At 40.4% G+C, this 27,857-nt stretch overlaps 1 protein-coding gene and 1 non-coding gene across 3 annotated transcripts in view; both read right to left on the reverse strand.

Moving 5' to 3' along the window:
- Window positions 1-27,857, reverse strand: part of rasgrf2b (Ras protein-specific guanine nucleotide-releasing factor 2b) — a 77,427-nt gene that overhangs the window by 47,302 nt on the left and 2,268 nt on the right. For both annotated transcript variants that reach the window (XM_047149872.2, XM_017451234.3), the window contains exon 2: window positions 2,511-2,617. In XM_047149872.2, coding sequence (XP_047005828.1) covers window positions 2,511-2,617 — 107 coding nt within the window. The remainder of the gene's footprint in view (window positions 1-2,510; window positions 2,618-27,857) is intronic.
- On the reverse strand, window positions 2,321-2,426 carry LOC124626210 (U6 spliceosomal RNA). Its single transcript, XR_006980907.1, has one exon. It is a non-coding gene; the product is annotated as a U6 spliceosomal RNA (small nuclear RNA).

Consider the following 27,857-nt stretch of genomic DNA (forward strand, 5'->3'; position numbering starts at 1 on the left):
ACGCAACCCATTCTTTTGTTTTGCTTAAATCGACGTGCAAGTTGCCTCCAGCGAATTTCGTGGGAAACCAATCATTAAAAAACATTAGTTTAAAACTGGATTATTTCTTATTTCGATCATTATAAAATGAATGTTCAGTCGCTAGCGTATTTTACAAAAATGCTGGAGGTTGCCTTAAGGCAGTTATACACTGTGCAATTTTCGACCCAATTATTTACATTTACAAAATTTTGGCAGACATGCAATTATTACACACACACACACACACAAATACATATATATGTATACATATATATATATATATACATATATATATATATACATATATATATATATATATATATATATACACACATATATGTATATATATATATATATATATATACACATATATACATACATACATACATATACATATACATACATATATATATACATATATACATACATACATATATACACACACACACACATATATATATATATATATATATATATATATATATATATATATATATATATATATATATATATATATATATATAAAAAAAACCCTGCCTTGTGCCTGATGCTCCCTGGGATAGGCTGCAGGTTCCCAGCGACCCTGAAGGATAACCGGTATAGAAGATGGATGGATATATATTATATATATCAACCTGGGGGTGGGGCTTAGCTCATTCCCACACAGTGAAAACATATGGTTGTGCTCGTCAATCCCACACTAGTGAGAGATCACCAAAAATTAGGCCTCATAAATGTAGTTTAAGGCATGTACCAGTGGTAGGTTTTACTGGTAAATTTACATCTCATTTCTGTAGTGAAAAACTACAAACCCAGTTGATTTATTTGTTTAATACATAACATATTGCAAAACTGCTCCTGTGGTTCTGAATTCATTAAGACTGTTCTTTGTTCAATTTTTTTTTGTTTCGAGTTAAAAAAAAAAAAAAAAAAAAAATTCTATAGTTTACTGTGTTGTTGAATGCGCTTCGTGACCGAGTGTCGAGTAAAATTCCATCAAACGCACTTAAGATCAACTGGAGTCTGCCACCAAATGGCGAAATGGAGCTGTAATATTTATTCAGCTTACTGTGCAGTTTTTCAATTCATACCGCCGCTGATTTATTCATTCACTGGAGCTCAGGGACTATTATTATTACCACCGTACTGTAAACGAACAAATGGGCACAGAGCCATGCCGATTTCCATGAGTACAGCTCATAATCACGTCACATTCAAACCCATACAGAATGAATACAAAGATGTGTGAGAAGCCAACACAGGCTGTGTCGCACAGAACAGCCAAATACTATGCTGACGAACACCACAGACTTCATAATGTCATTATCAGCATGCGGAAATTAAAGGACTTGATCATTTTGTCTGTCGAGTATTTTGAGCTGTGAAACTGACCAAAATACACATCTCCATATAGCTTGTACTAGAAAATAAATAACGTGGTGCGTCTTTCTGTTGTAGTGTTTGAAAACGGGAGTGTGACAAGATGGGAAAAAAAAGGATACTGGAGTTGCTCTTTAATTTCTGAGGCTGGAACTGGAGCTAATTTATGAGACAGAAATATTTAAACAACCTGAAATCAAGAAACTAGTGATATCCATTGCACGGTAAAGGCGTAAATCAGTTGTTGGGTTTTTTTTTAACTGTATCTTAGAAGGAAGAGAAAAAGTGCACCTTTAAAAGCTCAGTTTAGATTGGTTTATTTTATTCAGTGCATGTGCATTTCTGAAAATAAATACATAAACACTCATCATTAACTTGACAACTGTATATATATTATAGTAGCTGCACTAACAGTCAAAATTCTCAATAGAGTAAGCTGAGTATTGTAAGCCAATGGCCGAGAAGAATACAGGGGTTAGTCCCAATACACTGAGACGCATCTGCTCACAAGTAACCCATTAATCCGTGTCATTCCAGCAGATCTCACTAGTGACGCCAGCCAAATCTAAATGCCACAGCCTCAGTTGTATATGAAGTGTCTGCCTGAAGAGTTGGCTGCCAAAGACCGAGTGCCTCAGATTCCAGATGGTGTTTGTTGTTTTGTTTTGTTTTTTGAGACATCATCACTCTATTCCTCCTGTCTGTCTTTCACTTTGGGACTGATCGAATTGAAAAACATAGTGACAAAAATATCCCCTTATGATGCGCTAGCTACCCGAGGGGGACACCTTCAATAACAAAGTCTTCTGTATAGTTAATTACTTTGGCAGTGATTCTTTCTCAAGAGTCTGGGAGAGAAAGCAACAACAGTGCTGTCAAGCTCAGCGCTGTTTATTAGGTGCTAGTGGTTTCCAGCAACAACGATCATTCACAGTGCTACGATTTTGCGTCATCTTTGCACAGGGGCCATGCTAATCTTCCCTGTCTCGTTCAAATTTGTATATATGTGCTGCTGTAACAAGCACAGCATGCTTGACCTTCTTTGTCCTACCACTTGAGTCAAAACACAACAAGAGTGCCGTCAATAGCACACAATTGTACTAGCTTACCTGGCTTGTTGGATGGTCTCCACCCATTCATCACACTCTGCTTCCTCATCAGCACGGAGCTCCAGAGGCTTCTGGCCATCATGGCCAAACACAATGAGGAAATAGTGCTGCGGAAAGACACACAATCACGACCCAGATGTTATTCAAGTTGATGGGACAACAAACGGATCAACAGCTTTTTTTGTGATCAGAAGTTGCTATTGCTATTATTAGAGGATTGAAGAGATGCTTCAGCAAAAATCAAATAAAAGCCAGATCACATGACTTAACATTGGTGTAGTATGATTACTGTATGATGACTGACTATGATGGCAGCTTTCAGTGACAGCAGTTTTCATGGGCGTAAAATACTTCAGTAATCGCACCTTGCTACTATACCCAAGTGTTATTTTGGCACGTTTTTTTAAACCCTATATTTGCACTCTTACTTCATTAGATTTCAATGAAAAATACCTTGAAAGCACTTGTTACAAATCTTGAGGAGGTTTGTTCCAACCAATGACTGTATGCTACATATCAATTGAATGTGATCAGTTTTGCATTTAGTTTAGCATTCGATCAAGTTCACCAGTGTAGAAAAACTATCAAGAATCTTACCAATTCCACACCTGCTGTGATCTCCTCATGCCACACCATGTAGTCAACCCTATAGCGTATGACTAACTCATTGGACTGCGGCATCACACATGAGGATGAGCATGAAATCCATCTAATCTCTAAATCCTGCTAATTTGCTTAAATTAACTGTTTTCTTTACGAATTTCAAGCTACGCTACCATCAAATCCAGTAGCTAACGTTATTTGGATAGGCAGTAAGTCAAAATTCTAGCAAATGATGCATATTACTTATTCACATGATATTTGACTTCTGATTCATTCATTAGCAAACTATGTACAGTCCCTCCAGGATTTGAGGATTTTGCGATTGCAGAAACGAATGCAAGCAAACTGCACAATAATCGGAGGAGCTCGCAATTTTTCAGAATTGAAATCTGAGCCAAGTCGCATCATGTGACGTCAACATGACGCGCATTCAGTACATGAGTACAGCTAAAATGTCTCATTTACCAACAAACATCACTGTGAAGGACCGTGCAAAACAATGTTATGCAATTGCAATTTCGATAAATCAAGTTCCAAAAAAAGCACGAAAAACGTATTTTTCCCAAAAATTTTGATCAAAGCCGCAGCAAAATCAGGTCTCAACAATAAAAACGCTGCTACATTCTGTATGGACTGCATGTAGCAATAGTCATGGATATGAATATTTACATTTATGGCATTTGGCAGACGCCCTTATCCAAAGCGACTGACAATTATCACATTTTTTATACAACTGAGCAGTTGAGGGTTAAGGGCCTTGCTAAAGGGCCCAGTAGTGGCAGCATTTTGGTGCTGGGATTTTAACTCGCAACCTTCCGAGCAGAAGTCCAATGTCTTAACCACTGAGCTACCACTTCCCAGTTACCACTTTGACCAGCAAATCTAGACAGAATGAATAATGTTTTTGTTTTTTTTTAGGCAAAACAACAGAACTGCATTAAAACAAATACAAAAAAAAAATCATCATCTAACAGTTCTGGAGAAGTATTTTTCAAATAAACATACGAACAACATGCCATTCACCTAATTTCATTAGTTAAAAACTTTTACTAGTACACATAGTGGGATTATAAATCATTGCTCTTGTACAGCTTTTTAACTAGTTTTTAGCTACAAATCTCCAGTATCCATGTGAGATTATCCACTGAAGCATGTGAGGGTGAGATTTGTGCATACACTGTTTTTAGGAAGAGAAAATCTTTAGGGTTTCCATGTAGAACCATCTACAGCAGCAGAAACTGAAAGTGTAGTGTGAAGTAAACTGTAGAAGTAGAGCACATGCTTTAGTTAGCTAGCACAGGGGTTCCCAAACTTTTCCAGGGCCAGGCCCCCCAAATGGCATTAACATTTGACCGAGGGCCCCCTTTTGCAAGATGTATTTAAAACACATTAGAAATACAGACTTCTGAATATATCCCCCTTTATTTTTTATTAATAATTACATATTACATCTTTACATTACATTAGGAATTGATCGTGTGTGTGTGTGTGTGTGTGCGGGGGGGGGTGGGGGGGGGGGGGTTGTCTGAGAGTGAGAAAGAGAAAACATACTAGTGGGAGGGATGGCCTTGGTGGCGCTGACCAAATTATCGAGCCAGACACCCCCCCCCCCCCCCCCCGCGCCCCCTAGCATGTTCCCATCTCATATTTTCCTTAGAAACTACGTTAAATTGCCTTTTTTAAATAAAGAAAAAGAAAAAGAAAAGAAAACGACTATATGACTCAAATTAGACTGCGATTAGTATCGACAGGAAGTGAAACATGGGTCCTGCATAATTAGAAGCATTAACATTGCCTCACAAATGGTGAACTTAGGGTAATTATTAAACTTCGAATTGAAGTCACAACAGTAGACAACTCGTATTGAATTCTTGTTAACACAATCTAATTCAAATGAAGCTGTTGTGCATTATATACCAGGTCCAAAGACAATTATCAACACAAATATTGTTCTGAATTCAACCTACACCCCAAGCATAGCATAGCGTCTGTGTTTGTACATATAAAAAAAGACAGCAGTGTTAGCACAACTGATGGAATGTCTACCCTAGGTTGCTCTGTATAAAGGTTATCTCATTGACTTTACTGACGATAAGGCTGGGCGATATATCAATTTAATATCGATACTTTGATAAATGATTATGTCATTCTGAGATATCGTTCCTATGATGACGTATTTACGTTTTTAATCGTTACCTGGGATAAAGTTGAGAATTCTTTTATTCTCCTGTTTATTTAACTACTGTTTTGCAGTTTGTTAGCTAAATTCTATCTATATATTAAGCATGGCGTATCGTAGAAATGTCCTCAAATATCAAGATATGATATATTTGTCATGTCGCCCAGCCCCTAACCGACACCCTTTAAAATGGCTTAAAGGAAATGAGCTGGGAACATGGGAGCTGTGGATGAATACAGCCGCTATGACGCAGGTAGATGTATAACAGAGAGAAAGTGATGGAGTGAAAGATGTGAAACAACCCGTCATGCGTGCACTAAAAGCCCTCATGGACATATTGTAAACCACAGCCAATTCCTGATGCTGGGGATTCAATATTGCAAATTAAGGACAAATATGCAGATTTCTTACACACAGACCCATAAATTCCAGAGGTATGAAGCGTAAGAAGAGCGAACATATTATTCTAGTACAGGAGCACTTCACTGGCTTCCTGTTCAATACAGAATACAATTGAAAGTCCTTTTATTTATTCTTAAAGCTATAAATAGGCTAGCACCTTCTTACATATCAGATTGTCTAGCTGAATATGCTCCATACTGTGGTGTCTAAGATAATCAAACACAGGCCTTTCTGTTCCAAGAACCAAACACAAAAGCAGTAGGGAGGATGTTTAAGTGTGTATGCTGCCAAACTGTGGAACTCCCTCCTACAAGACATACGGCGTGTATCTTCAGTTAGCAATGCTTATGTTTGCATTAAATATTTGATTTAAACCGTTTGTTTTTCTTTTCTTTTTTTTAAGCATTTAGCAGACACCCTTATCCAGAGCGACTTATTAAAAGTGCTTCGTTTTCGCTAACAAAAACACACCCTCGTGCTATAGCTCACTAGGTCAGGGACTACGAGTAACATTGAGGGCAATTTTGTGAAACCCAGTCGTTTTAAGTTATTGGCTTTAACTAAAGAATATGAAACATGAAGAAAGTGAGGCAGCACAACCCCGTAAATTAAGATAATCCAAACTGCTCATTCGATTATGACAAAAGAAACGCCAGCTTATAAAAAGACCAGCCTGCGTGTAATGGGTATGAAAGTATTCTATACATTTAATATATAGAACTACACTAAAATGTATACCTGAAGTGACTGTCTGTATGTGTGCATCTTCCCCTTTAATTTTCTGACTCCAGCGTGTAAACGCTAACTTCCTGTCTCTGCACCTCCTCTTCCCTTTCCGCACTGTGTTTGCATGGGGGAGGAGGGATTTTAATAAGCTCTGATGAATCCAACGTCATCTTTGCCTTAAAAATCACTTTTAACCTAGCACTCTTTTTCTAAATCGGACTTATGACATCACTTCCCCATGTATTTATTATTTTCATATTTTCACTTTAATTAAGGTTATGATCCGTTTGATGCGTCATGCGTGAACTCGAAGCACGTGCTCGTTGCAGTGAACTTGAAATGTGTTTAACAGGAATGTCGAGGGCGAAAGCACACACTGTATGAGACTGTGCTATCTCTTTGTCAGAGAGTAAATGAAGAGTAAATGATTTATTTGGTTAAAAGTAAACACAGCAAACACGCAGACAACAACCAGTTACATACGCATAGTCATAAGCCTTAGCGATGCCTTAGCTGATGGAAGATTTAGCACAGGTCACGCTTATGAGAGAAGAGATGTCGAAGGAATAAATGTTTAAAAGGTATGACTTCTCTCGCTTATAAATGGATTCCGTTTGCCATGGCATCTACTTTTTGATTGTAGTTACTGTGTAACACCATTTTCTTTTCACCTAATTTAATTCATACCTAATACACCTTTTCTGTCATTCTCTCTCTTGACCTTTTCAGGTGCTGTTATACTGATCAATATTGTTTATTGGCATAGAAGTGAGTCAAAATAACTTCCACGTCTGCCTCTCTGCCTTTTCTTTCACTGTTTAGTAGTCAGTTCATCTCCAGCCCTCTGTGCACTTTACCTTTTATGGAATTTTGTGGGTGTTACTACTCTACAGTACATATAAATGAACTGGGTTGGGAATACAGTTTTGCAATTTAAGTGGGACTGACACACACACACACACACACACACACACACACACACACACACACACACACACACACACACACACACACACAGGAGTGTGATGAAAATCAGCGTTTCTGAAACTATTGTAAATCCGATGGATTAAGCAAACATTTACACACAGGCTTACTACATGATTGAAAAATGTAGTTCATCGGCACTACGTCAGTGTTAATTAAATTAACGTACAGTCCTGTGGAAATTTTCTTTTCTTATGTATTTGTCCCGAGTTACAGCGTGCTCAGCTGAAGCAGAAGTATCCAGTGGAACGATGACCTGTTTAGTCATCGTACCTTTCATCTTAACATCTTTTCCTGTCGCGGTCACGTCCTTTTGTATAATTCAGATCAGCAAAATCAGGAAAAAGACCACATGCCGACTACGTGTGACCGCACGCTTTTGTTCTCTAGCCGAAAATATACCCTGCGCTGTAGGAAGCAGGTCAGGGCTAGTGTTCTTTCATGAGCCCAGATTACACATGCTCTTGTGTGGGATTACATATCCATGTTATCTAACGCTACAGAGAAACAGCAGAGTCGAGAACCTGGTGCAACATTAGAAACGAGAAATTTTTCCAAAGAGCAATTCTGATCCGTGTCAGGTCCAATCCATAACAGCCATACCTCTATTTTTACCATGTACCAGTGACAGTATGTAAACACAGTGGTACTGTGATATTTAAACTGACAAGTGGTTTAGATCTTGAATGATACCTTAAAGTATGAAAACAAGCTGTGGCTTATTCTGTGTTTATATAGAGCTATTACCATGCAAGGATAACACAGATAGGGAAATACAGTATGCAAGCATTTGCTAGTTTATCCTTGTTTACAGGAATGTGTGCGTTCAGGGGATTACTGGTATGCTGTCCTGCAGTGAAGTCCTGAATAAGAAATCTTACATAACATCAACAGATCTATTTGGAATCTCTCATGCTGGGTGTTTCTTGAATTTCCTCTGATTGAGAATCTACAGATGCTACCAAGACCTTGATTTCCTTATTAAATTTGCATATCTTTTCAAAATCAGTAATGATGTTCATGAAGTTTGTGAAAAGTCAGACAGTTCCAGGAATTCAATCTCCCAGAATCCCCTACTACCACAATCCCCTCTTAGCAAACCTGCTCAAGTTTACCTCATTTACAGCTTAAATATCTCTCGGTTTGGTTTGTTCACTGCTCATTTTTCATGGCTTTACATAGTTCAATTTTTTTTGGAACATTCTGTTGTCACGGACAAAAGAAAATTGTTTAAAAAAAAAATAAAAAATCTGTAAAAATATTTTTTTTAGTGCCATTATAACCAAACACAGTTGCTGATAAACTTCTGGCAAGGGCAAAAATTTGGGGTTAAAATCTCAGAGTGAGAACTGTTACAGCGCTCAACTAAAAGCCACCAACAAGAACTCATAGGACAGCTACAAACAGTGGCAAAACATATAGCGTACAGAGGCTTAGTGATTAGCATGTTTGTCTTGCACCGCCGGGATTGGGGGTTCAAATCCAGTCTCCGCCCTGTGTGCACAGAGTTTGCGTGTTCTCTCCATGCTTCGGGGGTTTCCTCTGGGTACTCCGGTTTCCTCCCCCAGTCCTTTGTAAGCTAATTGGAATTTCTAAATTGTGTGTGTATGTGCAATCGTGCCCTGCGATGGGTTGACACCCCATCCAGGGTGTCCCCTGCCTTGTGCCCCGAGTTCCCTGGGATAGACTCCAGGTTCCCCATGACCCTGTGTATTATAATTGGTACAGAATATGGATGGAAGGATGGTCTGTTGTAATCACAGTCTTGTTTGAGCCCTTCAGCCTACATTTCTAAGCCCCCCCCCCCCCCCCCCCGTATCAATCTCCTGTGTGTGACTTTTGATCTGGTTTCTCTTGTTTTTGCCCACTAGGGGTTTCCCTTTGTGCAGACTTTTAGTTTTTGAACTCTGCCTGGTTATTTCATTTCAGTTTTCTCGCCTGACATTCTGATTTGTTTTCCTTGACTTATTTGATTAATAAAACCCATTATCTATTTGAACCCGTTTACATCTCCGCCATCCCGCTCAGGTCTGACATCAGCCAGTATTTGAAGTTTAATAAAATTGTTTCAGCCATGTTAAAAGCTTTGGTGCCCAAGGTTCTTGGGCACCAAAGGTTCTTGAATCCAGGTTTGTGGATCCACTGCATGAGTAGTTTCAACGATTTGGGTGTCTGGGCCGAGGCTACTTAGAAGCACTATAACAATACACATTATACTAATTACTTTACAACTGTAGTAAGCTTCCTTAGCAACAGTATGCTTTCAAGGCCAGAGAAGGATATGATGGCTGCACAGAGAGCCTTCCAGACTGCTGTTTAAGTGCAGTCTAAATGCAGTAGTAAGTTTAACTGTCAAAACAAGTTTGCCCCCATTAGACATCAGAGCTTAATACAGCATAATGTGTTCAAATTTTCTGCAATGCCTTGTAAGCCTCAAGTGCATAAAACAGGATATGACTCATTTGATTAGGAGAAATATGATTCAAAATGAAACTTTGTTGGCTGTCTAATTCACTGCACCTATGTCAATCTGTAGTTAATGATGACTACATGACCTGAGAATATGACGTATCAGGTGTCAAATATGCTGGGGTCATGTTTCAGTGAAGTTTGGGGGCGGCTGTGGATCAGGTGGTAGAGCGGGTTGTCCACTAATCGTAGGGTTGGCGGTTCGATTCCCAGCCCACGTGACCCCACATACCGAAGTGTCCTTGGGCAAGACACTGAACCCCAAGTTGCTCCCGATGTCATGGGGGAGCCTGGAGCCTATCCCAGGGAACTTGGGGCATAAAGCAGGGGACACCTTGGATAGGGGGCTCATCACAGGGCACGGCTACACAGCACAGACAATTTGGAAATGCCAATAAGCTTACAACGCTTGTCTTTGGACTGGGGGAGGAAACCGGAATACCCGGCGGAAACCCCCAAAACATGGGGAGAACATGCAAACTCCACGTACACAGGGCAGAGGCGGAATTCGAACCCCTAACCCTGGAGGTGCAAGGCAAACATGCTAACCACTAAGCCACTGTGCGCCCTAGAGCAAGAAAATATAAAGCTTAAAATTGAGTCCAAAAAAGGTCTAATGAAGAAATGAAGTCTCTGTCAGATATACATTACAGCACAGTGAAATTCTTTCTTTACATATCACAGGTTGTTAGGAAGCTGGGGTCAGAAAGCAGGGTCAGCCACGATACAGCGCCTCTGGAGCTGATAGGGTTAAGGTGCTTGCCCTAGGGCCCAAAAGTTAGTACGTTTACATGGACAACAATAATCCAATATTAACCCGATTAAGACGATACTCTGATTAAGTATCTACCATATAAACAGCACTTTTTAATGACCTTAATCTGACTAAATACACAAAGTCATACTCAAAGTAAACACAAATCGAATTAAGACGTGTGGAGTATTCCTGTTTTAGTCGCATTATCGACGTGTATTACAGAAATGTAAACACCTTAATCACACTATTAACGTCGTGTGGGATTTTTCACCGCATTTTGTGACAGGACACGTACACACACGGCAGCGCTCAACCGTTTGACAGCAAACAAGAGAGCACGGCTGCGTCCCAAACCGCGTCCTTACCTGCTATATAGTAGGTAAAATACATGTATTTCGGGATGGGTTTGGGATGCAGCCCACGGCTTCAAGCAGTCGTCTATTTGCACGTACAGCATGGCAAATAATTAACTGCACTTGAAGCGTTCGTAAAATTTAAAATAAAAACACCCAAAACTGTATACGGTCCCATAACGAAGACCAACTGTATGTCGATACGTGAAATTCTGGAGGGACGTCGGACGGCGTGGCGTGGTGACGTAATGACGTGTGCCGTTAATCAATCTATGTTCTATAACATGTAAAACAGGAACACGAAAGAAGTATTCTAAAAGCGACTCATGTAAACACCTTAATCACAATATTGTCTTATTCAGAATAAGGTCAATAATTAGATTACTGCTGTCCATGTAAGTGTAGTCAGTGGCAGCTTGGCTGTGCTGGGGCTTGAACCCCCAACCTTCTGGTCAGTAACGCAGAGCTGTAACCGTTGAGCCACCACTGCCCAAGAAGCCTATATTTGGTTTACTGAACTCTTACAATAGGAAATATTAGATAAATTTGACTAAAGATGTCAGTTTTTGCAGTGTCATTCACGCTGAATTTAAAAACACTTTGAAGCCAATTGAAATTTCGGTTTCCACTGTGGGCTCGCTGTTTTACATAAACAAAGCTGCTCGTTCTGTGTTAGCAATATGAATACTCACGTCACTGACTTCCCAACCTATTCTATTCAAAGCAGAACCACTCTTCTAGAGCTTCTAGTCAAACAGTAATACAACACAAATGCATACAGATATAGTGTTCAGCAAAAGGCTTGTCACCTGAGAAATTTACATTTGAAGCAAAAGATCTCGGGGAAGAAAAAAAAACAACCCAAAAACATACGTCATCAGAACAGGTGTTTAAAATCGATTTATGTGACCATCCTTAGAAAACACAATGAACATTGTGCAATCAAAAATATTTCCAAGCTCCATGAAGGACCAAGTGTCCCTGTTAATATGCATCATCTTATTGGTTTTGGCCAGATTCCCTGCATCATTTGCTGAAATTCACACCAGACCAAGGCCATCACTCCTGTTATTTACATAAACACGCAGACAGGCATTACTGCGCTTCTTCAGACATTCATTGTTGTGAATATAAAACTCGTTTTATGTTCCTCATTTTGCTCCACACTTGTATATCTATATCACACCAAGACGTCTTCTCAGAGTTAAATCATCGGCTTTAGTGCCAGTGATGTCAGATACTGAGGGACTAGAATTTCCTTAAAAGGCATAAAGAGATATTTAAGATGGAGTTTTATGGCTATTTCACCGTATATTTTTACCCTTAAATTGCCCAGTATATTTCAACGTACAATAACTCCAGAATTATCTGCACACTTTACAATAATGGGCAAAAATAATGATATATATTGCACTAAACATTACACTCAATTAATTAATAACTGATGAAGTTCTTGACACACTCAAAGAATAATTTAACTCATTAAATTAAATAATGCTGATTATTTTGGGGACGTGACAAAATGTAACATTTTGCTCTACAAACATGAGGCCGCATACATATACATCTATTTAATCATCCCTGACCACGGGGGAAAAAACAAAACGCTTTTAATCCAAAAGAGACAGATGGTTGTTGATCTGCAATAAATAAGCAGTTAATATAGCATTTGGCACAATTGAGTCATAAAAATTTTTTTTAAGCCAAGCCAGAACACAGAATGCATGAGCCTAATGTTCTCACTATGGCCATGAATCAGTGATGCTTTGGGACTGTTTTGCTGCTAGTGGTCTAGTAGCTCTTGTAATTATTGATGGCATCATGAATTCTGTAGTATCAGGGTATTTACAGGATATACACCGAATGTTGAAAACACCACACTCACTGCATTGCACATACAGTATTCAAGTCACTGAATGTTTTATTGTTGTTTGCTTATTTTCTTGAAAGGTGCCAATAATTCTGTATTCATGAAAGTTTCAACATGACATCTTGAAAGACTGGGTCACTATTTGCTGGCAGCATCCTTGTTGATTTAAAACTATGATGGCATGTCTGTCAGTGTGTCAACGTGTTAGCCATTTTTAAACCTCTCTTCGAGCCAAGGCTATATTTACAATTATCTTTCAACACATTTCCACGACTTTACACGACTAGCACAATAGGGCTGGAAAATCAGCGCTGGATATAAAGTGCTAGTGGTGGAGTTTAATAAATAACCAGGGATAACCAGGTTGGTTGCTTCAGCAACAATCAAATTACAACAAAATAATTACGTAATAAAAGTATGCTTTGAACATTAAAACCATCTAATGGATATATTTAGTGACAGATAGTCGTGATATTAGATGGAAGGGCTAAAATTTCATATCTATCAATAGCTTGACGATGAGATTATTAGGTTCGGACATTATATCACAAGGTCTCATCAACGGCATAATAAGAATGATGTGGGACAACTATTTACATACACATACCTAAAGACAGAAAGGCAGCCGCATTTCAAATCGAGTGTAGTTTGCTGCAATCCATTGTACTCTTAAGTCGGAGAAAGTTGAACTCTAGCATGGAAAAGTGCAATGGAACAGCCATTCAACTTGGAAATTCAGCTTCCTTCCACATCCACCTTGCCTGAGGTCTCCGACATAAACACACCTGATATCACAACAACATGGCGGCGCACAGTAGACCGATAAACAGATTTCACATTGCATCAGTTTCTACCTGATCTGTAGCTTTTGCGTTGTGAAAAGGTGTTTTAACAGCTTTTAGGTTTGTAACATAATCCCAATTCCCAAAAAGTTGGGACACTGGGTAAAATGTAAATAAAAACAGAATGCAATGATTTGTAAACCTCATAAACCCATATGTTATTCACAATAGAACATAGAACACGTATCAAATGTTTAAACTGAGTAAACGTACCATTTTAAGAAAAAAATAAATACATTTGAAATTCATGGCCGCAACACGTCTCAAAAAAGTTGGGACGGGGCAACAAAAGGCTGGAAAAGCAAGTCCATCCATCTTCTATACCGCTTATCCTTTTCAGGGTCACGGGGAACCTGGAGCCTATCCCAGGGAGCATCGGGCACGAGGCGGGGTACACCCTGGACAGGGTGCCAATCCATCACAGGGCACAATCACATACACACTCACACACCCATTCATACACTACAGACACTTTAGACATGCCAATCAGTCTACCATGCATGTCTTTGGACTGGGGGAGGAAACCGGAGTACCCGGAGGAAATCCCCGCAGCACGGGGAGAACATGCAAACTCCGCACACACATGGCTTATAAAAATAAATGGCTGGATGTGAATTGGCAACAGGTCAGTAACATGAATGGGTATAAAAAGAGTATCTTACAGAAGGCAGAATCTTTCAGAAGTAAAGATGGGCAGAGGTTCACCAATCTGCGAAAAACTGCATCTACAATTTGTGGAACAGTTTCAGAATAAATGTTCCTCAATGTAAAATTGCAAAGACTATGAATATCTCATCATCTATAGTACATAATATCATCAAAAGATTCAGAGAATCTGGAGAAATCTCTGTGCGCAAGGGAAAAGGATGATAATCAATATTGCAAGCCCGTGAACTTCGGGCCCTCAGGCGGCACTGCATTAAAAACAGGCATGATTCTGTAATGGAAATCACTGCATGGGCTCAGAAACACCCCCAGAACTCATTGTCTGTGAACACAGTTTGCCGTGCCATCCACAAATGCTGGTTAAATCTCTATCGTACAAAGAAGAAGCCGTATGTGAACATGATCCAGAAACACTGCCGTCTTCTCTGGGCCAAAGCTCATTTAAAATGGACTGAGGCAATGTGGAAAACTGTTCTGTGGTCAGACGAATCGAAATTTGAAAATCTTTTTGGAAACCATGGACGTCGTGTCCTCTAAACTAAAGAGGACTAAAGAGGAGAGGGACCATCCGGCTTTTCATCAGCGCTCAGTTCAAAAGCCTGCATCTCTGATGGTATGAGAGTGCATTAGTGCATATGGAATGGGCAGCTTGCACATCTGGAAAGGCAACATCAGTGCTGAAAGGTATATACAGTTTTAGAGCAACATATGCTTCCATTTCCTCAGTTTAAAGATTTCATTTGTTTTCTATGTTCTATTGTGAATAAAATATGGGTTTGCAAATCATTACATTGCATATCATTCTATTTTTATTTACATTTTACACAGCATCCCTCCTTTTTTTGGAATTGGGGTTGTAATCCCATTAATACAAGTCCAACTTTGGTAACCTGATAAGAAATTATTTATGTAAAGCTTCTTTATGTTTATGAAATTCAGAGACTAGCCACACAAATATGACTTTGGGCATTCATGTCTAGGTGCTGCCGTGCTCGGTTCCGCAAAAAAAAAAAAAAAAAAACTACCTTAAGATATTTATTAACAACAAATAATCAGATGAAGATGCCAAAAATTAAACCTTATAATTATTATTATTATTATTATTTATCTTACCCCATTTATACCAGGCATACCTTTATATATGAATACATGAAGCTCTTTATACTGCTCCACTGTCCTTATCTGCACCAGTCAATCATTACACCTTCCTATCGACAATGCCTTCAGTCCCTGCTGGGTTCCACCTCACTACTACTCATACTTCCACATATTCAGGCGCGTAATCAGAGTTGTGGATTTGCCAAGTCTATGAGAGAGAGAGAGAGAGAGAGAGAGAGAGAGAGAGAGAGAGAGAGAGAGAGAAAGAAAGTCTTGCATAATGTTTCTTAACAAATGTTGAATGTACTCTGTCAGCAAATCCCATTTCCATGGAAACATGGTCTTGAGAGTGCAGACCGTGTTTAATAATGCCCTTTTACTTGGCTTCTTTTCTCATTTACGTTCTCATCATTTTTCGTTTAAGATCCTCTTGGTTTTCTTCTCAGTCAATGCTGATAAAGAGGGGCACTTCCATATGGCTACTGCTCAGGAATTGAGTTTCATGTTCTGGAGGATTTGCACTGACTTTAAATACAATACATTCTCAATACTGACGGATGTAAAACACAACACTAAGTGTAAGACATTGCTGTAGTTATGGAGGACAATGATACACAGGATACACGGATACAGTACGCAGGGATGAACGGTTTGGGATATGATTAAATCTATCTTTATAGATTACAAATCAGAAACCCATTCCATTCAACACGTTATTTCCTGATGTGCCAATCATCAGTACGATACTGCATTCACAGATACAGATTTCACTCTGAGATTAAACGCAGCAGGGTATTAGGGTGTGGAAATTGAGAGACGTGTTCGCTTTAGTGTGGCAGCTGTTTGGCTAGTGTTGTTTAGAAGCATTTAGTAGCATGTACTCCATTTCACTGAGAGCTTCACCCACAATCCACGTGCATTAGTTCCTGATGGACAGCTTTGCTCAATTCACATCACTGATGTAAGAAAAGGCCTTATAGGTCAATTAAAATTTGCAAAAGTCCAGTTACAGTTGCTTACAAAGGTCTGGATAAGCAATTCTATGGTGACAACCAGGGGAGTATCCTGGCCTAGGCAAGATTTTTTTCCCTTTAGCCCAGAATAATTCTCCACTTGGACCGGTTTGTCACTACGTAAGTGAATATCAGTAAAAGAAGACGGCAGTGTTGAAATCTTGTATCTATCGTGAATGGAGTGTTGCATTTCGTCTTCGGTGAACGAAGCAAGACCAATAAGACAGGGTTTACAGGAAAAAACATGGAAATACTCGTGTCTTATAGGCTGATAGCTCTCAATTCTGCCAAACGCTAGCTCACAGTCAGTTAGTGTGAGGGGGAAAATGGATATATGCCGATTTATTGTTATTATTATTATTTTTTTTTTACTAGTGAAGGGGTTGAAACTGAAACACTAACATCCTCTCACGCTGAGCAGGAAAACAAGGTGTGTAAATGTCTGTGTGAGTTCCATGAAGTTACATAAACATTATATGAGCACAGCATAAGGACAGCTAATGTACTGTGCAAGGCACTGTAGCAGCTAAACCCATAAAATCATAGCTTAGTTGTGCCTCTCCTTGGCTAGCGACACCAAACTAGCCTAGTCTTGTGTTAGATAGCCAAAACGTTTTAGATTTTATCAGTCTGGTAGTCCTACAAACAAACAGTGATCACACCTGAGGCAAGTTTTATGATCAATCCAACTTTTTGTCTGATCATGTCTTTCTTTCTAATTGCAAATAAATTCAGTCATTCCATTTCATTTTAACCTTATGTTCATTTCCTTCTCATATCGCAGGCTGGTCAAGTTGGGTGGTAAGAATACTGAAGTAGGCTAAATTTAACCAGATAATATGATTTTTTAAAAACAGAATCCAGACAGTCATTGTCTTTATTGAATATTTGATATTTTCTATTATATTGTTTTACTGTTTTACTACCTGTACCAGTGAGTTGGGAATTGGGATTGGTTCATAACAAGTAGGTCACTCAGCAATGATCCTGCAACCGAATTAAGAAAGTTTACTCAGTCACTTTGAGTAGTTAGCCATTTTCAACTCTCATTCATGACACTGGCATTGTATTATGAGTTTTGATGATTTTCCATAATGTAGGCCTAGTAATAATAGTAGTATAGTGGGTAACTGATATGACACTAGTTTGAGACATTCGAGTGGCTTTATTATTCATGTGCAGAACAATCCTTCCAATTTTTAAGCAGTTAGCCCTCACATGCAAGAAAACAATGCATGGAAACAGTCTATTTAGAAGTACGTTTTTAAAGGTTTTTTGAATGGAGAAGAGGGGCGCACGCTGGCTTGGTGTTTAGCACGCTCGCCTCGTACCTCCAGGGTCGGGGGTTCGATTCCCACCGTGGCCCTGTGTGTGCGGAGTTTGCATGTTCTCCCCGTGCTGCGGGGGTTTCCTACGGGTACTCCGCTTTCCTCCCCCCAAGTCCAAAGACATGCATGGTTGGCTGATTGGCATGTCCAATAGTGTCCATAGTGTATGGGTGGGTGAATGTGTATGTGATTGTGCTGTCCAGGGTGTACCCCAACTTGTGCCCGATGCTCCCTGGGATAGGCTCCAGGTTTCCCTGTGACCCTGAAAAGGATTAAGCGGTATAGAGGATGGATGTAAGTACTTGTCCAAGCAGGCTATATTATGTACTTACTAATGTCAAAAAGGAGTGCCCTACTTTTAGACTAATCAGATGATGCTGCTAACAAGCCAAAAGCTTTGTGAAGATCAGTCTCTGTGTCTGGATTTTGTTTTAGACATATTAAGGTCCTTGATGAATATATATCTGAAATGCACCAAGTCTGATTCCAGGCTTTACAGTACAGAACAGAGTTTATGTTCTCCACCAAACAAATGCGGTGTAAGAGGAAAAATTATACAACTGTTTTATTATACGCACGATACTAAGAGCAGTGCATTTCACTGTCAAAGCAACAGGCCCGCTGATAACCTCACAGTTTGCCACAGATAACTACACGAGTTCTGCCCTGTGGTCTTGGTCTTAGCTATATAAAACACTATGTGCTCTTGCAACCAAAAAAAAAAAATCCTAGAAACCTAGTCATTAAAATAACAATAAAACAGACCGTGGCATGAAATGTAGTGCGGATAAAAAGGTCAGATTGCGGGTGGTAATTTTTCCAAACTGCATCAATCAAAACAGCAAGGTTCCAAGTGTTACTGGGGATTTCTTCACCTGCCTTTTTATTACAGGAAAAATAAACTAGTTTCAGGTTTATTTGATATTAAGGGAGCATAAACACTATTGTTTAACATTTATGGGTGAAATATTTTTTCTGTCAAATGTAAGAATTGGATGCTGCTTTGTTCCTTGTAAAAAGGTTTTTGTATTAATAAATGTAAATTGATGCCAGTCAAGTTTCTACAAGATGGTAGCCAGCTTCTTAAAACCTGAATGGGAAGTGATGATAAACAGACACAAAGAGACTCTCTCGGGAGTAGACCTCCAACCAGAGACTCTCTCGGGAATAGACCTCCAACCAGAGACTCTCTCGGGAATAGACCTCCAACCAGAGACTCTCTCGGGAATAGACCTCCAACCAGAGACTCTCTCGGGAATAGACCTCCAACCAGAGACTCCCTCGGGAATAGACCTCCAACCAGAGACTCCCTCGGGAATAGACCTCCAACCAGAGACTCCCTCGGGAATAGACCTCCAACCAGAGACTCCCTCGGGAATCCACCTCCAACCAGAGACTCCCTCGGGAATAGACCTCCAACCAGAGACTCTCTCTGGAATCGACCTCCAACCAGAGACTCTCTCGGGAATCCACCTCCAACCAGAGACTCTCTCGGGAATCCACCTCCAACCAGAGACTCTCTCGGGAATCCACCTCCAACCAGACACTCTCTCGGGAATCCACCTCCAACCAGAGACTCTCTCGGGAATCCACCTCCAACCAGAGACTCCCTCGGGAATCGACCTCCAACCAGAGACTCTCTCTGGAATCGACCTCCAACCAGAGACTCCCTCGGGAATAGACCTCCAACCAGAGACTCCCTCGGGAATCCACCTCCAACCAGAGACTCCCTCGGGAATAGACCTCCAACCAGAGACTCTCTCTGGAATCGACCTCCAACCAGAGACTCTCTCGGGAATCGACCTCCAACCAGAGACTCTCTCGGGAATCGACCTCCAACCAGAGACTCTCTCGGGAATCCACCTCCAACCAGAGACTCTCTCGGGAATCCACCTCCAACCAGAGACTCTCTCGGGAATCCACCTCCAACCAGAGACTCCCTCGGGAATCGACCTCCAACCAGAGACTCTCTCTGGAATCGACCTCCAACCAGAGACTCTCTCGGGAATCGACCTCCAACCAGAGACTCTCTCGGGAGTACGCCTCCAACCAGAGACTCTCTCGGGAGTACGCCTCCAACCAGAGACTCTCTCGGGAATAGACCTCCAACCAGAGACTCTCTCGGGAATAGACCTCCAACCAGAGACTCCCTCGGGAATAGACCTCCAACCAGAGACTCCCTCGGGAATAGACCTCCAACCAGAGACTCCCTCGGGAATCCACCTCCAACCAGAGACTCCCTCGGGAATAGACCTCCAACCAGAGACTCTCTCTGGAATCGACCTCCAACCAGAGACTCTCTCGGGAATCGACCTCCAACCAGAGACTCTCTCGGGAATCGACCTCCAACCAGAGACTCTCTCGGGAATCGACCTCCAACCAGAGACTCTCTCGGGAATCGACCTCCAACCAGAGACTCTCTCGGGAATCGACCTCCAACCAGAGACTCTCTCGGGAATCGACCTCCAACCAGAGACTCTCTCGGGAATCGACCTCCAACCAGAGACTCTCTCGGGAGTAGACTTCCAACCAGAGACTCTCTCGGGAGTACGCCTCCAACCAGAGACTCTCTCGGGAATTGACCTCCAACCAGAGACTCTCTCGGGAATTGACCTCCAACCAGAGACTCTCTCGGGAGTACGCCTCCAACCAGAGACTCTCTCAGGAATAGACCTTTCCCAAGAAAAGACCTTCCCTCTCATACACACACGCACACACCCACACACAAATGAGGAGTTTCCTCCATGCAGACATAGGGAGAGCTTGCAAAACTGTACACAGATGTGAAGCTGTGAATCAACACTGTCAACTACACTACCGTGCCACCCTGTGTGTTTCTCTCCATTTCTGATTTGACACTTTATGTAAACTAGGAGTAGATCATAACATTCATGGAGCCTAATATAACAGTTTTCAGTATATCATAGCATATCTGCTGAAATACAGAAAGAAGGGTTCTCCCAGAGAGAAAATCCAGGTTACACATTTAACCGCTTATTTCCGCACAGATTTTTTACAGTAAAGATACATTTATTCAAAAGAGGATGCGGCATGACTCTTCACTGCAATGGAGGGGAAGCTAGGGAAATGACTAGGATATTTGTAAAACAAATAAATAAATCAATCTTGCATCACATTTCAAGGTACATACCTCAACTGGAATTATATTTATTTATTTATTTATTGCGACATAATCATCTATACGAGTAAATCATAGCATTGATAGCACAATGATTTGCTTGGAATGGTGTACAGCCATGTTTATGTAATGAAATAAGTAAGCACTCTTGTTTATCTCTAAAGCAGCCTTTAATTACACACTTTTTGCCGCCACTTTCAAAGTTAACCTCTATAAAGTTTTCCATTACACGTGAGCTAGGTGTCAGAGTAAAGCCCTAATGCCACTGTGCAGAGTGCACCAATGCTATGAGATTAGGATTGCCACATGACATGACTAATCTCGTCATAGGATTACACTAGTGTTATCGACACTGTACACCTCACTCACTATAACTCTCCTTGACATGCAGTAGCCAATACAATGTCCTAACTGTTGAAACAAAGATACAAAGGGTATAGAAATGACAAAAAGCAAAATGACCTCTTCATTGAGGTCAATGTTCCCAGTCACCCCATTGCTGTGCTCCTTCCATCAGCTTCCTCTAGCTGCCTGCAATTAATTATTCTTACGGCTGTAGTCAAGACTGGCATTGTCAAATCCCAAAGTCCATGACCAGGAATAGTCAAGATCAAGTCAAGACTGCATGTTAAGAGGTTTGAGTCCAAATGAAAGCAACACTGAGTAAAGACCGAGACCATAATCCATCAAATCCTTTCCGAGGCCAAGCCTTTACTTCAGCTAGTTGGTTTCAGTTGTGCATTGGGGCAATTATTAGCCTGTTTTCTAGAAGAAGGAATCACTTATTGTGGTTAGCATGTTCTGTGCTATCCTCTGTGGATGGGAGTTCGAATCCCACCTCCATCCTGTCTGCGCAGAGTTTGCATGTTCCCCTCGTGCTTTGGGGGTTCCCTCCAGGTACTCCAGTTTCCTCTCCAGTCCAAATGATGTGTGTTGTAGGCTGATAGGCATTTCCAAATTGTCTGTAGCCTGTGAATGTGTGTGCGATGGTGCCTGCAATGTGTTGTCTCCTACTTTGTGTGCCCCAAGTTCTCTGGAATTGGCTCCAGGCTCCCCACAACCCTGTGTAGGACAATGGATGGATGGAGACCAAGACCATATTTAGACCAATTCCCAAGACTAAGACTGAAAAATCTAAGTACAAGTGCTAATAACTCAGAAGTACACCCCTACTCATGCGTGCCTACAAAGTCAAAAATGGACCAGCATCCTACCTGAAACCACTTCTCAATCCACACTCTACACCACAATCCCTTTGAGCCACTAGCACAGCTTAATTTGATTCAATATCCCTCAAGATATAAAGAAGTCAAATCAAGACCCCAGGTCTTCTCTTGGTCCCCAGGTGGTGGAATGGAATCCCCCCCATCTGTCCGAACATCGGGGTCACTATCTGTCTTCAGGCGAAGACTAAAGACCTACCTCTTCACACTCAAATGAGTACTTAAATTATTTTTAAAAAATCAGACATGTACTGTTTTTGTTGCTGTACTAACTTCTTCTAACACCTCTTTAACATAGTTTTTGCTAAATAGTATTCTTAGACTCTGACCTATTTGTCCTAGCATGAGAATATATGTTTTGGATGAAGACCAGAAAGCCCTGCCCAATGCTGTAAATGTAAGAGTTAAACCAACAAGATTGTGTCCCTTGGGTGTTTCTGAACCATTTTGATGTATGGACCTGTTACAGATACCAGATGCAATACCAGTGCAAAGTACAGGTATCAAGCACCATTCAGCAGGGACACTCAGAATGCAATAACATGGTACAATGACCAGGTTCAGTATGAGACATTAATAGAAACATGTATCACACTCTAAAAGCTGTGTACTCAGACATGAAAGCTTAGTATAACAATCATCATGTGAAAGCAATGTCGATGCAATGGAATAACAATCAAACTCGGTCACTGTGCATATCCAAAGCTGGAAGTGGATATATACACACTCTTTATTAGGAACACCGGTACATTCAGACAATCATCCAATAGCCAATCGTGTGGCAGAAGTACAATCCATAACGTTCACATCAAACATCAGAATGGGTGGAAAAGTTAGTCCAACTTTGACGGTGGCATGGTTTGAGTATTTCAGAAACTGCTGATCTCCTGGAATGTTCATGCAGAACAGTCTCTAGAGCTTGCACAGAATGGTGCAAGAACAAAAAACCATTAAGTGAGCTGCAATTCTGCAGGTGGAAACATGTCGTTGAGGACATAGTTCAGAGGAGAATGGCCAGACTGGTTTGAACTGACAGGAAGGATATGGCAACTCAAATACATCAAATCACTCTATACAGTGTTGGGGAGCAGAAAAGCATCTCAGAACGCACAACACGCTGAACCTTGAGGTGGATGGGTTACAACAGTCGAAAACCACAACAGGTTCTACTGCTCTCAGCCAAGAACTCTACAGTGGCAACAGTGGGCAAAGGCTCACCAAAACTGGACAGTTAAAGATTGGAAAAAGACCAGATGACATTAACAACCTTTTTTTTAATATACACCCACTGTACACTGCACCCAGTCTGGCCATTCTCCTTTGACCACTCTCATCAACATGGCTTTTCCACCTACAAAATAGCTGGATGATTTTAGACTGTTGTGAGTGAAAATCCCAGGAGATTTCAAAAATAGTTTCTAAAATTCTGAATCATCTGCAACTGATAACGATGCCACGGTTAAAGTCACAGAGATCACATTCTTCCCCATCGTGATGCTTGATGTGAACATTAACATGACCCGAGTCTGCATGATTTAATGCATTGCGCTACTGCCACATGACTGGCTGATTAAATAACTGACCATGAGCGGGTGTGTACTGTATGTATACGAAAACATCATGAAATTCCTAAAAATAAATACATAAATAAATAAGTCCTAAAAGCAGACAAAGACAATCCACTTAAACAAATGAGACAAAAAAAATTATACTTGGTCATTTATTTATTGAGAGAAATAATCCAATATTACATATCTGTGAGTGGCAAAAGAATGTGAACTTCTAGGATTAGCAGTTATATTGAAGGTGAATTTAGAGTCAGGTGATTTCAACCAGGTGCGAGTGGGTGCCCTGTTTTATTTAAAGAACGGGGATCTAGAAAAATCTGATCTTCACAACACATGTTTGTGGAAGTGTATCATGGAACGAACAAAGGAGCTTTCTGAGGACCTGTTGATGCTCAGGAGGCCTGAAATGTTTACAAAACCATCTCTAAATAGTTTCTAAAGAGTTTGGACTCCACCAATCCACAGTCGGACAGACCGTGTTCAAATGGAGGAAATTCAAGACCATTGGTACCCTCCCCAGGAGTGGTTGATCAACAAAGATCACTTCAAGAGCAAGACGTGTAATAGTCCACAAGGCCACAAAAAAACCCAGGGTAACTTCTAAGCAAGTAAAGGCCTCTCTCACATTGGCTAATGTAAATATTCATGAGTCCACCATCAGGAGAACACTGAATAACAATGGTGTGCATGGCAGGGTTTCAAGGAGAAAGCCACTACTCTTACAAAACGAACATTGCTGCCCGTCTGCAGTTTGCTGAAGATCACGTGGACAAGCCAGAAGGCTATTGGAAAAAATGTTTTTGGAACGGATGAGACCGAACTTTTTGTTTTAAATGAGAAGTGTTCTATTTGCAGAAAACACTGCATTCCGGCATAAGAACCTTATCTCGTCTGTGAAACATGGTGGTGGTAGTATCATGGTTTGGGCCTGTTTTGCTGCATCATTTATGAAACAATAAATTCTGAAGTATACCAGCGAATTCAAAAGGACAATGTCAGGACATCTGTCTGTGAACTGAATCTCATGAGAAAGTGGGCCATGCAGCAAGACAACGACCCTCAGTACACAACTCATTCTACCAAAGAACGGTTAAAGAAGAATAAAGTGAATGTTTTGGAATGGCCAAGTCAAGGTCCTGACCTTAATCCAATAGAAATGTTGTGGAAGGACCTGAAGCAAGCAGTTCATGTGAGGAAATTCAACAACACCCCAGAGTTGAAGCTGTTCTGTACTGAGGAACGGGCCAAAATTCCTCCAAGCCGATGTGCAGGACTGATCAACACTTACTGGAAACAGTTATTGCTAAGGGGTCAGATACTGGAAGCAAATGTTCACATACTTTTAGCACTCACAGACATGTAATATTGGATAATTTTCCTCAATAAATAAATGGCCAAGAATAATATTTCTCTCTCATTTGTTTAATAGAGTTCTCTTAATCTAATTTTAGGACTTCTTAGGAAAAGCTGATGTTCCAGTTCATGATGTTCAGAAATACAGACCATTCTAAAGAGTTATAAACTATCAAGCACCACTATATAAATAAAACAGTTAAGTATAAAGACCAAATATCTCAATGGTTATTTTGCCACCAATTTAATAAAGATCCTCATAATACAGGATCGACCAAAAGACGTCTATAGCCTGATAGTATACAGAGCCTTGGTGTTAAAGTATGCACTCTTCATAATAAACACACCATCACTTTACCATCCCCCTCTTACCCTGTCTCTCTCCCTGGCCTAACTCATTATTTGAGCTTCTTATGGATTATTAGGCATTTAGCCCTCTCTAATACACAGCTTATTCCCTCATTTATCAAACTGATGGCTTGTCAGCTAACCTGGTCCTTTAATTAACTATGATAAGTCTACTGAGCATTAAGGACTCTACAGGTAGCATGGAGACGAAATTTTTCTTTTTCTTTCAGCTAAATGTGCCACTATAATTCCACAAACCGGCTTTGATATTTTATTTGAATAGTTCTGTGCACTGTCTTTTGGAAACAAATTGAAAAAAAGTCAACGATCAACATTACTAACAGATCACAGCGCACTTGTGATGTTGATTATTTGGCAGCGTCTATTTACACAAACTGAACATAGTTGCGAGATGCTATAAGATGCTACTTAATGACGAGGATCAATGGTTAAACGGCTCCCCTCCCTCCACATTATTAATAACACGAATATGATGTCATTTAATTCATATGTCACTGTTGTTTCAGAAAGTGAACAAATATTTCTTTTTAAAAGGAATAAAGGGTGCAAAGGGTCTGCTTTACATTTCGAACATCAAATGTTGAAAGAACTCCAAAAAAAAAAAAAAAAAAAAAAACAAGAAAAGAAAGTCATTTCTGGCATATTTTTAAGCAGCATGTCTAAGTAGAAGATAATAAAGATAAAATAATAATAAAATATCAGTCACATATACATTACAGTGAAATTCTTTGCTTCGCATACCCCAGCATGTTAGGAGGTTGGGGTCAGAGATGATACAGCGCCCCTGGAGCAAAGAGAGTTAAGGGCCTTGCTCAATGGCCCAACAGTCAAAGCTTGGCAGTGCTGGGGCTTGAACCCCCGACCTTCCGATTAGTAACCCAGAGCCTTAACCGCCAAGCCACCACCATAGAAGATGCCTATATACAGTACCGTAGTTGTTACACAAACAGCTAATGATTGATCTTTTTCTTATAATCATGAAATCTGTGTGTGTGCAAAATGTGTTTTATATGGACATGGATGTTAAGTGTTAACTGATTCTGTTAAGGCGATACAAAGAATCACCAAACCCAAACTAACGGAGAACCAAAACAGCTATTTGTTGAAAAGACAGTGCCTAATTATTTCCATCTGTACCAACTTTAGCAGTTTCCTAAGTGCCTGACTTGTACTATTTCCTCATATAACATGTGTCATTAATTTGATACAATACTGAGTAATAGCAAAACATCGAATCTGTCTGCTTTTCAGATTATAATTGCGCATCTTTACTGCAATATTAGCCCTTCCCAAAAAGACACCGCAATAGCTATAATTTAGAAAAGGCACAAACACAACCATAACTGAGACACACAATATTTGCTTTGATGACAGTTTTGCGCCTTGGCTGAGAAAGTTGAGACCACTTATACTCCACAAAGTGTTTATTTATAACCAATTGTGCTAATGATTGTTTGACTCTCTTCCCCTTGTGTAATCTCCTCAGGAGCTGCAGCACCCTGGAATAACAGCGTGCATCCTCTGTTGGCTAGTCTAGATTTATTTTCGCGTGTGCGTGTGTGTGTGCGTGTGTGTGTGTGGCGACGCAGTGCGGGCGTCCGTGGGTGTGTGATTAAGCGGAGGATTCTAGTCGACGAGCGACCGTGCTCATGCAGCATAGAGACGTCAGACCTTACTGCAAGACGTGTACTGGATCAGCTGAATATGGTGCTGTTCCTCTTATTCTTTATGACATAAGATGATATCAGTTTATATTGAGTTTGGGTACCTTCTTCTGGGTCTAATGGTAATTACACTCATCTACAACTGGTAGAAACTTTACAGAGAGAGAAAGCTTTTCGCCGGTGATATGTAAAAAATAAATAAATAAATAAATAAATAAATAAATCAGCTCGAGCCAAATCAGTAACCTCACAGACATTTAGAGCTGGTGGTGTTTTTTACCACAACATTTCGCGCAAGATCAAAGCCAGTGGCTGCATTTCGTCAAATCCAAATCTGCAGCGTAAATAATAACGAATGACGCTTTTGAAATTTCTTTGAACTATCAGAGGTAGGCTATCCAACGGGCGGACTCGTGTCTGGAGCTCGTCGATGAGCCCATCTCACCGGCACAGGAAACAAACTCCAGAGGCACGAATTTCAAAACGAGGAGCCGACTAGATCTCTTTAACTCTCCGTGCACGGTTCATCGCAATGCTAAAAGCTGCTCTGACTCATCGCTCATTATGTCGTTACACTGCTCGTCATTTCATAAAGGATGCACGGTCACAGAATAATAAAAGACAAAGGAGTCTGATTTGATTCAGACATATTCCCCCTCTGATGCCTCTCTGGAGCATCTGCAAGAGACACTTGTTAGATACCAGACGATGTTGCCTGTACATCTCAGAATATTCGCAGGG

The sequence above is a fragment of the Ictalurus punctatus genome, chromosome 22, assembly GCF_001660625.3.
Source record: "Ictalurus punctatus breed USDA103 chromosome 22, Coco_2.0, whole genome shotgun sequence".
Lineage (NCBI taxonomy): Eukaryota > Metazoa > Chordata > Actinopteri > Siluriformes > Ictaluridae > Ictalurus > Ictalurus punctatus.